Here is a 13,682-nt window from a genome sequence, read left to right on the forward strand (position 1 = left end):
GCCTGCTTCCCCCGCCCCCGCCTGCTTCTCTGCCTACTTATGATCTCTCTCTCTCTCTCTGTCAAATTAAAAAAACAAACAAACAAACAAACAAAAAAAGAATGAGGTAAATAACCCTAAGAGTTGATATGGAGTAATTTTCAAGACCTACTGATAAGTGAAAATGACAAGAAAACAATACATGTATGCAAGGGTATGAATGCATCTATAAATACTTAACATGTCTGGAAGGATACTCAAGATCTTAATTTGTAATAATGGCTTCCCTAAAGAACAAGGGGTTTGGAACTGAAGGTTTACTTTACAGCTGAGTATATGCTACTTCAATACATGTATATTTACCCAATATAAGCAGTTCTTTTTCTTAAAATATCTAGCTAAATAAAGAGACAAGAAAGTAAGGGTGGAGGGAATAAAAAGGGGAGAGAGGGAGGAAGTGGGAAGGGAGAGAGAAAAAGGAAGAAAGAATCTATTTTACTGTTGCTTTTGTAGTCTTAGGAGAAGGAAGTAAAAAAGATAGAGTAAGAAAGCGAATTCTGATTCCTACTTAGAAGTGATACAGTGGTTTAACAAAAATAGGGTCACATTCTTGTATATACTGCTTTTTCACCTAAAAGATCACAAGTATTATCTTTCTTCAAAAATTCACTTCCCAGAACATCATTTCAAATGTCTGTGTCACATTTCACTCTATAAACATGCCACTCCTCTGAATTTAATTACATTCTATACTCATTAATATAAACTTCACTGCTATGAGCATCCTTACAATTAATGCTCTGTAAACACTTAAAATTACTAAAAAAAAAAAAAAAACAAAAAATAAAACAAAAAAACAAAAAACCCACTTAAAATTACTTTGTATTAAGATAAATTTCTAGAAGTAAAATTACAAGGTCAAAAGGCAGGTATATTTCAAAGTTTCTGAAACCCACAGCCAAGCTGTCTTCCAAGTTACTCAAATTTCCAATTCCAACAACTCTGTGTAGTTCTTATTTCTTCACTTTGTCAGTCCTAAATAAAACCACTCTCTTTTTGTCAATTTTCTAGGTAAAAACATACAGTCTTATTCAAATATAAATGTTTCTGATTACTAAAGTGGCTGAAGATTTTTTATGTTTTTAAATTACCCATTCATGTATTTAGTAGCTTTTTAAATAATTTACTGACAAATAATTTTAAGTCAGTAAAAGCTATTTATATATTAAGAATGACACGCATATGCTATCAATACCAGTACTGTTAACATTGTTCTAGTTTGTTATTCCCCTTAAATTTTATTCATGGTATATTTTTATAATAACTTTAAGTTCAACATGATTGAAAAATTCAAGAGAAGCAAGCATATGCTTTAAATTTAAATATTTCCTAAATAATTTAAAATTTAAATATTTCCACCATTCTGGTGGTAGAGCCAGATATGTAAGCAGATAGTTACTTCATTGGTACATAGAACGAGAGAAAAAGGAGCAAGAGTTCTACCATAGAAACCTAGAGAAAGACCCTCCTTGGAGTGGGGGAGGTGGTGTTGGTGATGAGATTAGGAAGTAATATCTGAGCTGTGCCTTATAGAGCAAGTCAACACTCAGCAAACCCTGAATGAGTGGCTGATGCTTCTCCCATTTCCCCTTGATAAACCAATTCCTGGAGGGCAAAGTCCAGCGAGCGAATGAGGAAGGGAGGAAGAAATTCAACATTATAGCTTAAAGTTCAACATGATTGAAAAATTCAAGAGAAGCAAGCATATGCTTTAAATTTAAATATTTCCTGAAGTAAAAAGTTTTGTTAAATGCTTGTTTTCTCTGCCTCTTTGACAGAGATCTGCAAATTTTAAGGTACGCAATCTTTTGTTTTAAAATTCCAGTACAGTTAGTGTACAGTGTTATCTTTGTTTTGGGTATACAATATAGCGATTCAACAATTCTACATATTACTCAGTTGTCCATCATCATAAGTGTACTCTTAATCCCCATCACCTAATTCTCCCACCACCCACCCATCTCTCCTCTGATAACCAGCTTCTTCTCTAGTTAAGAGTCTGTTTTTTGTTTGTTTTTCTTATTCATTCTTTCTTTGTGTTTTAATGGTCCTAATTTTTAACTACCTACTCCTTCCTCAATAATGAGAGAGCAATCCAAGCTAAAAATTTATCCAAAATCACAGTAGACAATTCCTCTTAGAAACCCTTTACTGAACCCTGGGTGATAACACAACTTCCTTCCTTCCTTCAGTGACATAGCGGTTTGAGGGTTATGTGGAGGATACCAAAACTGTTGGCCAGGAAACTTCATCTCTGGGTGGTTCCTTCTGCTCTCTTTTTAATGGAGTCTTCCATGTATGGTTTTCTTCTGGGCTCAGCTTTTATTCTGCATATTCGGTTTAGCTTCATTTACTGTGCTTCTGCCAACCATGTAAGAATCATACCATTGCTTATGAGACTTCTGTCTGGGATAGGTGTTATTTGAAAGCAGTCACCATGTTCAGTGTTAAGAATATGGTGGTGAACAAAACAAGCACGGTTCTGTGGGACGGATATACACAGCAAGACAATTCAATCTAATGTAGGGGTTAAGCAACATTGCCTTTGAATGTTGTTGCCTTCAGGAGGGCAAAAAACTCCCAAGAAAGTGCTTCCAATCTGTTCCCCCCAGAAATAAAGTAACCTCCTTTACTCATGCCCTATGGATGTCTTGCTACTTTTTCAGAGAAGAGCAAAGAATTTCAAATACACTCTCAAGATCTTCCTTCAATCTCCTGATAATAAGATTTATCTCCGTAACTCCAAGGCAAGCTTTCCAATTAAAGGTTAAGCCTCTTTACAAAATGGCACTTCTGCCCTTTCATAAATCTTCTTACTTACAGGATTAGCTGAGGCATTTGGAGGTTCATATATACTGGTTCCCCATATTTCATCACCAGCCCTTCCTCTAAAAGTTCAATCTTCTCCCCTACAGTTTCTCATCTCCACATCTCTTTTTGGTTAAATTATTTCCTCCATTCAAAATGACCTACCCATCTATATCACCTCTTAGTATCTTACTCCTTTATAATAGCAATTCAATTCAAGGCACTCCATGAAAACTCCCTGATCTTTCTAAATAAACAGAAACTTCCTTTTCTCTGATGACCTCATATCATGTTGGATGCACATTAATGCCTTCTACTTTATAACATAATATTTGGGTAACTGCCATGTGTCATTCCACTGAATATCACAATTCAGCCCTGGCTTGTCCTCTGAAAGTAGAAAGTGAGTGAAATCTGTTGCATTTCTAAATACTAATAATGAAGCAGCAGAAAGAGAAATTAAGGAATCAATCCCATTTAAAATTGCACCAAAAATAATAAGATACCTAGGAATAAACCTATCAGTAAGATCAAAGACCTATACTTTTAAAACTATAAAACACTGATGAAAGAAATTGAAGATGACCCAAGAAATAGAATAACATTCCATCCTCACGGACTGGAAGAAAAAATACTGTTAAATTGTCTGTACTACCCAAAGCAATCTACACATTCAATGCAATCCCTATCAAAATCCAACAGCATTTTTCACAAAGCTAGGACAATCAATCCTAAAATTTGTATGAAACTACAAAAGACCCTGACTAGCCTAAGCAATGATGAAAAAGAGAGGCAAAGCTGGAGGCACCACAATTCCAGACTTCAAGCTATATTACAAAGCTGTAGTAATCAAAACAGTATGGTACTGGCATAAAAACAGACACACAGATCAACAGAACAGCAAAGAAAACCCAGAAATGTAGCCACAACTATATGGCCAATTAATCCTCCACAAAGAAGAAAAGAATATCCAATGGAAAAAAGACAGACTCTTCAATAAATGGTGTTGGGAAAACTGGACAGCTCATGCAGAAGAAAGAAACAGGGCCACTTTCTTATACCATATACAAAATTGAATTCATTTCTTTATTATGTTAGTCACCATACAGTACATCATTAATTTTTAATTAGTTTTGATGTAGTTTTGATTTCATTGTTTATGTATAACACCCAGTGCTCCATGCAATCTGTGCTCAACATGGGTTAAAGACTTAAATGTGAGACTTGAAACCATAAAAATCCTAGAAGAGAGCACAGGCAGTAACTTCTTTGACACAACTTCTTTCTAGATACATCTCCCAACTCAAGGGAAACAAAAGCAAAATTAAACAATTGGCACATCACCAAGATAAAAAGCTTCTGCACAGCAAAGGAAATAACAAAAATAAAAAGCAACCTATGGAATGGGAAAAGGTTTAGTGATAAAGGTTTAGTATCCAATATATAAAGAACTTCTAAAACCTGACATCCAAAAAATGAGCAATCCAATTAAAAAATGGGCAGAAGACATGAATGACATTTTTCCAAAGAAGACATACAGATGAAAAGATGCTCAACATCACTTAGCATCAGGGAAATGCAAATCAAAACTAAAATGAGATGTTACCTCACACCTGTCAGAATGGCTAAAATCAACACCACAAGAAACAAAAGGTGTAGACGAGAATGTAGAGAAAGGGGAAACCCTCACACACTATTGGTGGGAATGCAAACTGGTGCAGCCACTCTAGAAAACAGTATGGAAATTCCTCAAAAAGTTAAAAACACAACTATCTTATGATCTAGCAACTGCACTACTGGGTATTTACCCAAAAAGCACAAAAGTACTAATTCAAATTACTAAATCAAAATTATTAATTACTAATTACTACAAATTACTAAATCAAAATTACTAATTACTACAGCAGCATTATCTACAATAGTCAAATTATGGAAACAGCCCCCCTGCCACACACACGCACAATGGAATATTACTCAGCTATAAAAAAAAGAATGAAATCTTACCATTCACACAACATGGATGGAACCAGAGAGCATTATGCTCACAAAGTAAGTCAGAGAAAACCAAATATGATGCGATTTTATTAATATGTGGAATCTAAGAAACAAAACCAACAAGCAAAGGGGGGAAAAAGAGAGAGAGGAAAACCAAGAAACAGACTCTCAACTATAGAAACAACAAAACTGATGGTTACCAGAGGGGAGGGGAGTAGGGGGATGGATTAAAATAGGCGACAGGAATTAAGGATGTGTTGTGATGAATACCAGATGATGTTCTATGAAATCAGTATATGGTACACATGAAACTAATATTACACTGCATGCTAACTAACTGGAATTTAATAAATAAAAACGTAAATGACAGAAGCAGACTGATCCATTGTCAGGAGATAGACCCAGGTATGACCTTTTGATGTTCAATTTCCTTATCTATAAAACAAAGATAACATTTCCTTCATATCTATTTCATACGGATATTGTTAGAATAAGATCATGTTTATAAATGTAGCTGTTGCTAAATAATTTTTTGTGCTTCCTACTAAAAAAAAAAAAAAAGTTAAAAACTATGTGTTATTCACCCAAAATTTCTATAGTATGTTACTTAGGAGTGTACAGCAAAAATTTAAAAATTTAAATGCTATCCTTTACTGAATATATGATACCAGTATAAAAGACACATAACAGACAAAACAGATAGTAAACAAGTGACACAAGGATATTTTTATTGTGCCTGATGGACAGAGCCCTACAAATGCATAAATTATTAAAACTTACTTAAACAGAAAACAAATTATCTAACATAACTTATTTAAGTGCTAAAAGATATTAAATTAAAAGTATAAATACTTATTCAAAATGAAATTGTAGACCCAAGTAACTACCAGAAGCTTCTATCAATCATCTCAGGGGGAGAAAGGAAAGAAAAAAAAAAAAAAAACCTTTACAAACTCTTTGAGAGAAAAAGAAGAATCACTATCCAACATGTTTTGTTGAATTCAAATTCAGCAAGATTGCTGAATTCAGAATAAGTTTAAGATTTTATTAATTTATTTGATGGACAGGGATCACAAGTAGGCAGAGAGGCAGACGGGGGTGGAGGCGGGAGCAGGCTCCCTGCTGAGCAGAGAGCCCAAAGTGGGGCTCGATCCCAGGACCCAGGATCACGACCGGAGACGAAGGCAGAGGCTTTAACCCACTGAGCCACCCAGGCACCCCTGAATTCAGAATAAGTTTACAAAACAACTATATTCTATATTACAGCAGTAAAGAATAAAAATTTATAAATACCATTTTATAGCATTTTTTAAAAGATTTTATTTGAGAGAAAGCAAGAACAAGCAGGGGGAGGGGCAGAGGGAGAGAGAGAATCTCAACCAGATTCCACTCTGAGAATGGAGCCTCATATGGACTTTGCTCTCAGAACCATTAGATCATGACCTGAGCTGAAATCAACAGCTGGACACTTAACTGACTGAGCCACCCAGATGCCCCTCCAGCACTTTTAATAATGAAGAATCTATGCATAAAACCTAACAAAATTTTTCTAATTTCTGCTCTCATTGTGACCCCTGAAATCTACTAATGACTGAACTAGTCTCTCCTGCAGAAAAAAGTTATAACCTCTGAACAAAATACAAAATGACAACGGCCTAAAGTCCCTGAAGAATAAACAAAAGTGGTCAGATTCCAAGGATAGTGGAAACTAGCAAAAACAGGCTAGCATGAGATTTAGTTTCACACTTTCTCATAGCTCTTATCCCAAAATCTAAAGCCCATATAGGCAGAAGAGTGAAAATCTGATAGAACACTGGTGTCTTAAAGAATCAGATACCAGTTTTTGCAGCAATTACAGCTACTAAAAAAAGAAGGAAGAAAAAGTCCTGGGGAAGAGAGAGAACAAGAGAAAGGAAGCCTCTAGTTCTGTAATATGAAGTCTTTGTCTCTGGTTGCCAAGTGAATTGTTAATGCTTGCAAACAGACTCAAAGCAAACCAGTTAAAGATAAAGAAATGAAATGAACTGAGACACTGTTTGATGTTTGAATCCAACTAAGAAGTAAAACGATTACTTAATCTCAATCTCTCTCTTTCTCTCTCTCTCTCTCTCTCACACACACACACACAATCACACACAACCCTGTGAAAATTATAACAGAATCCAGAATTTCCACAACAGAACTTTCAGAATATCCAGGATTAATCAAAATGTTATCTAGCCTCAAGTGAAAAGATAACCAAACAAGACCAATTCCAAGATTACCCAGGTATTAGAATACTAAGACTTTAAGCCAGATATTCTAATTCAACTTCATGAAATAGAGAAAATGTGTTCACAGTGAATGAAAAGACAAAATCTCTATCTCAGAATGAGAGAGCATCAGATCAAAATTCTAAAGATTCTGCTAGATGGGCTTAAGAGCAGATTAGAGCAACATAAGAGTCAGTGAACATGAAGATAGATTAATGGAAATTACTCAGTCTGAAGAAAACAGGAAAAAAAAAAGACAAAAATAAAACAAAGGCTTCAGGTACCTGTGAGACAGAAATACAAATTCTGAAATACAAGTAAATGAAATTCAGAAGGAGATAAAGAATAGGGCAGGAGGGCGCCTGGGTGGCTCAGTGGGTTAAGCCGCTGCCTTCGGTCAGGTCATGATCTCAGGGTCCTGGGATCGAGTCCCGCATCGGGCTCTCTGCTCAGCAGGGAGTCTGCTTCCCTTCCTCTCTCTCTGCCTGCAGTTCTGCCTACTTGGGATCTCTGTCAAATAAATAAATAAAATCTCTTTAAAAAAACGAAACAAAACAAAACAAAAAGAATAGGGCAGGAAAAAACATTTGAAGAATTAATGGCCAAAATTTTACCACTGTATGTATGTAATGAAAGACCCAAACATTCAGATTCAACATGTTCATCAGCAAAGCCTAAGGAGGATACAGAAGAAACAACAACAAAAAGGAACTTTCCTTTTAGAGGAAACACTAAGAGGCATATTTTAGTCAAAAGACTGAAAACCAAGAATAAAGAAAAAAAACCTTAAAAGTATTCAGAAGGGAAAAAAAGACAGTATGTATAAACACACACACAGAGGACAAAAATCATTTAAATTCTGAGTTATCAGAAACAATGGAAAACAGATGAGAGAAAAACAATGTTTTTAAGGTGTAGAAAGAAAAATTCACCAATCACAAGTTTATCATTCACTAAAAAAAAAAAATTCTTTGAGAATAAATGCAAAGTAAAAACTTCTCAAAGAATATAGTGAGAATTCACCCCTATAGATGAGCACTACAAAGAAATGCTAACTAAAGTTCTTTAGGCTGAAATGAAGTGGTATCAGATTAAAGGTCAGATCTACAAAGAGAAATGAAGAGCACTGGCTAATCCCCTCCATTCTATAAAGTAAATAGATCTATTTAATATTTTAACAATGTATTTTGAGACTTAGAGTGTATTAAATGCAATTCACTTCACAACTATGGCATATAAAGGATAGAAGACAGGATAAAAATGGACAGATATAGCTGAAATAATACTGCACATAAGTAGTACAATATTAACTGTTAAATGGAAAATTAATTATGTACGGTGTGATTTCTATAGCAACCACTCCAAAAATGTATTAAATAAGAACACTAATAAATAAACCAAGAGAATTCTAAAACATTTACCAATTCAAAAATTAGGACAGAAGAAATGAAGGAAGGGAAAACAGAGAATTTAAATCAGATTGCATCACTAACTACATGTTAAAGGTCTAGTATTTTCATACTGCAAAATATCCAACTCATGCTGTCTCCAAAAGGACTAAAACTATGATACAGTTAGGTTGAAAATTTAAAAAATACACCAAAAAAGCAGTAACCATAAGAATGGGGGAGTAGCTATATTAGCATCTGATGAAACAAACTCCCAAGTAAAAATATTACCAGAGATGAAGAGGGGCATATCATAATGATAAAAGGGTGAAGTCATCAGAAAGATGTATCATAAACATGTAAGTACCAAAAAGTAAAGCCTCAAAATACAGGAAGCAAAAACCTGACAGAAATAAAAAAGTATATCATTAACTTCATTAAGTTAATTAAAGTAATTAAAAATCAGGAAAGACAGATAGCTAAACACCATCATCAACTAGCTTAACCTAATATTTATAAAACATTACCCCACCAACTGCAAAATACAGATTCAAGTGTATTTGCCAAAAAAGACCACAAGCTGAGCCATAAACAAGCACAAGAGGTTTAAATTGATTTAAATTATATAGAGTATCCTTTATGATCACAATTAAATTAAATTAGAAATCAAAACAATAAGATACCTAAGGAACGCCTGGGTGGCTCAGTTGGTTAAGCCCCTGCCTTTAGCTCAGGTCAGGATCTCAGGGTCCTGGGAATAAGCCCCATGTTGGGCTCCCCGCTCAGCAGGGAGTCTGCTTCTCCACATTTTCTCCACATTCCTTCTGCCCCTGCAGAAGGAATACATCCTCTCTCTCAAATAAATAAAATATTTTTAAAAAAAGATAGCTAAGCTATCTTCCTGTTTCTAAAATTTGGCAAACTAAACAACACAATTAGAAATAAGTGACTTTCATAGAAGATATCCTAAGGAAAATTATAAAATTTTTTAACTGAGTAATAATGAAAAAAAATATATTAAAATACCTGGGTCATTAAAGGGAAATTTACAGTTTAAAATTCTTATAGGAAAAGAAAACACAGATAAACAAATAAGTAAAATTCTTATAGAAAAAAAGCTTATTAGGAAAAAAAGAAAAATATAAAAATCAAATACCTAGAGTTCCAATGTAAAAAGCTTTTTAAAAAGAGCTAAATAACTCTAAGGAAGGAAAAAGTAAAAATAATGAAACAGAAAACTAACAGAGTTAATGTTACTAAATGCAGCTAAAGACAAATGTTAGTTCTTTGAAAAGATTAACAAAATTAATAAATGCCTACCTAGATTGATAAAAAGAGAAAACAAATTACCAGTATCAGGAATGAAAGAGGGATTATCACTACAAAGCCTAGAAAATGAGAGGCATAAGAAAGTAATACGTATAATTGCACACCGAGAAGTTTTATAACCTCCATGAAATGGAGAAATTCCTTAAGAATACTATCAACTAAAATTGATACAAAATGTGAATACCCATATATTATATGTATATATATATGAAAGTTGAATTTGCTATTAAAAACCTTCCCACAAAGCAAATTTTCAGCCCAGGTAGTTAAAAAGTAACACTAATACAACACAAATGCTTTCAGAAAATAAAGGAAGATTATTTTCCACTTCATTTTATGAAGGCAGGTAACTCTAATATACCAAATACGGCTAAATATAAAGAGGATAATACATTAGGGCCAAGGATTATCCCAGGAATTCAAAGTTGGTTTAACATTTGAAAATCCAACAGGTAATTTACCACATTAACAGAACAAAGGTGAAAAATGTTATCATCTCACAGATGAAGAAAAAAGAGTATGTGGCAACATTCAACACCCATTCATGACAAAAACTTAAGTGAAATAGGGAGAGAGCCGAACATCCTGAGCCTGGCAAAGGCAACTGATGAAACATCTACAGCTAACACCATACTTGATGAAATTTTCTGTAAAGGGCACGGATTGCATGGAACACTGGGTGTGGTGCAAAAATAATGAATACTGTTATGCTGAAAATAAATAAAAAATAAATTTTTTTTAAAAAAAGCATATTATAGAAACCTTTAACGGAAATCCAGAAGACTTATAAAATACAGATGGAGACAACCTTCTTAATAAAAATTATAAACCCAAAAGTTAAAAAAGATTTTTTTGAAGATATAAAAATTTAAAACGTATGAATAAAAAATTATAAATAAAGCAAAAAAGTACATTTAAATGTTCAATATATTTATGAAAAGGATGTTCAAATTCACTAACCAGAAAATACAAATGAAGATAACAATGAGTAACACTTCAGAGTTATCAATCTATCAAAAATTAAAAAGAACTTAAACACCTACAGACATTTAGGTATCTTACACATTATAGGTAGAAATATGATGAAATAAAGTCTTTTTGGACAACATTTTGGGACTACTACTAAACATAAAATGCATATACCCTTTGATCCAGCAATCCCACACTTGAGAATAAAAAGACACACACAGTCTCTGCTCCAGCAATCATATTCTTGAGAATCACTTTCAGAGAAAAATCCCCATTATACAAGGACCTATTTAATAGGATACTATTGTAACAATGTTTATGGTAGCAAAATAACAAACAAACATCACTGATATGGAAATGATGGAATAAATTACGGTATAACATTATAACCAATGTATTACAGTATGTTTCACTATGTAGTCATTGCAAAGACTGATTCAGATCTGTATCAGAAGATCTGGAAGAGTACTTCCAAGAAACACTAATGAGAAATAACTTAAGAAAAATAAGAGGCACAAAAACAACCATCCAAAAAACCCCTACAAAATTTTAAATAGCTGCACAGAACATGTGTTTCTGTATGCTGTATCATATTATAGAAGATAAATATGCCTGGTTGTTAACATGGGTTGGCTTTCAGGCAGCAAGAGAGGAGAGAAAAGTCTATGTGTAAGACATCGGCAGACCTCAACAAAAGAGAAAGAAAAAAAAACTCTGAAAAAATAGGTAAATAATTACATTTATGATCTAGAAACTCAGTAAGATATGTATTTGTATGAATACATATAAAGAAGCTAAATGAAAATTACATTTATAAAAATGTTCAAGACATGACTGTTGAATACCTTTCTACTTTCATCTCAATCTGGGTTTGAAGTTTTGTGATGTAAGCTAGATTTTTTCTTCCAGAGACAAAAAGAAGTCCTGCATCCTTTCTTCATCTCAGAATTAAATTTTAAATTAAATTTTTTTAAAAGAGTTTATTTATTTATTTGAAAGACAGAGATCGCAAATAGGCAGAGAGGCAGGCAGAGAGAAAGGAAGGGAAGCAGGCTCCCTGGCTGGGCAGAGAGCCTGATGCCGGGCTAGATCCCAGGACCTTGGGATCATGACCTGAGCCGAAGGCAGAGGCTTTAACCCACTGAACCACCCAGACACCCCTAAATTAAATTTCTTATGTAAGAAAGTTATAGGATTCTGGCAATGGTGCTGAAGGAAACATCAGAAAATCTGCCATAAAACTAAGAATGAGAATAGGTGCATTTACATCATTTGGCCATTTCCTTTTGTGCAGGTTGCTCTGGAACTCCAGTCAACTTATTCCCCTCGCAAGGAGGTAATTTATATTATATACAGTGCATGAAACTGGAGAAGAGTAAAGTTAAATTTAATGTTCAGTATTAAATACTAATTTCTCATTAGTTTTTTCAGTGGAAAAAATTTCTCAGTGGAAATCTAAACTCTATAACTCTCCATTACAAAGAAGTGACTAAAATAGATTGGTTTTCCAGATAAGGCTGTCATAGAATCACAACTCCAGAAAAATAAATTCCCCTAACTTTTATTCTAAAGGGCCTGCAGGTAAGGAGAACAAGAGTCAAATTTTCATGTAATTCCCAAGCTCTAACATTAAGAGCAATAATAAATTTCTTTTGGAGAAAAACCAAAGTGGCAAAAGTTTCTGTCAGCATAAATTATTTCAATGCAAGTTAAATATGTTGACATTACTCAATTTTTAAAATATTAATTGTATACCTTTGCATGATTTATAAAGTTAACCTAAAATTTTTTTCATTTAAGTGAACAGTGTCTTCTATCAGAATGAAACAAAGTGCAAAGAATGCTGAGTTCACTTTGAACATCAATAGTACAAATACAATAATAGGGACCCTTTAGTCAACATCATGAGTTAGTTCTGTCTTTATCATTCAGCTATAGGAAGCCCTGATTTTAACGCATATTTGTGTTCCATTTTGACTTAGAAGAAGATCAACAGATAGTGTACAAAAAATTAGAGAATCCATTATAGCACAAAATGGAAATGAATAAGCAAATTAAAGAAACAAACAGGTGAGGAAAAGAAATAGCCTTGGAGAAACTGGAATAGAGTTATGGCAAGTGAACTGTGAAAAAGTAAAGCACTCAAAAAAAAAAAAAAAAAAAAAGAATGCTTTAAAGAAATATAATAGAGAGAACAACAACTTAAGTCTTAGAAAGTATGATGGCAGAAGATTGTTAGAAATTTCTAATATTGAGTTAATCTAATTCTTTCAGAACAGGAATAAAAAATTTACCTTTTCAGATTCACCATTGCCCAAGGAATCCCAGTAGGCGTGTTGAAGGCAGGAAGGAGTTTCTCAGCCAGTTGAACTGCTTTAATCTTGAATATCTGAGATGAAAACATAAAACACTTTTTATAAAAAAAATTTAGAGCCACCCATTCATAAATTATAGCCATTATCACCTGCTGATCTTGGGGAAGAAGTTCAAGGGGGAATAATGGCATCTCTTTCATACCATGGAGGATACAGCAATCAGAGAAGATGTTTGTAAACTAGATACTGAGGAAAACTACCAGTGTGTAATATCCTGAAATTATAATTACTGAAAGGGAAGGATATGGTTTTGGTGTTAATATTACCCGTATTTTCAGATGGCAAAAGTCTTAGAGAAAACGTCAGGTTATGAAATATCCACACAATGGTATTTAAGCTTAGTACAAACGTTAAAACAAAAACATGCAACCAATTTGGATAAATGTTCTTGAAATACTAACAACATGTTACATCTCAACATTTTCTGTAAAGGTTTGTCCACATTATTAAAAAGAAAAGGTTTCAGGGAGTCTGGGTGGCTCAGTGGGTTAAAGCCTCTGCCTTCGGCCCAGGTCATGATCCCAGGG

The 13,682-nt window shown here is 33.8% G+C and overlaps 1 protein-coding gene across 2 annotated transcripts in view; it reads right to left on the bottom strand.

Moving 5' to 3' along the window:
- The window catches only part of MAN1A2 (mannosidase alpha class 1A member 2), a 187,248-nt gene that overhangs the window by 80,942 nt on the left and 92,624 nt on the right, over positions 1 to 13,682 (bottom strand). For both annotated transcript variants that reach the window (XM_032303107.1, XM_032303105.1), the window contains exon 6: positions 13,075 to 13,169. In XM_032303107.1, the coding sequence (XP_032158998.1) occupies positions 13,075 to 13,169 (95 nt within the window). The remainder of the gene's footprint in view (positions 1 to 13,074; positions 13,170 to 13,682) is intronic.

Source organism: Mustela erminea, chromosome 10, assembly GCF_009829155.1.
Source record: "Mustela erminea isolate mMusErm1 chromosome 10, mMusErm1.Pri, whole genome shotgun sequence".
Taxonomy (NCBI): Eukaryota; Metazoa; Chordata; class Mammalia; order Carnivora; family Mustelidae; genus Mustela; species Mustela erminea.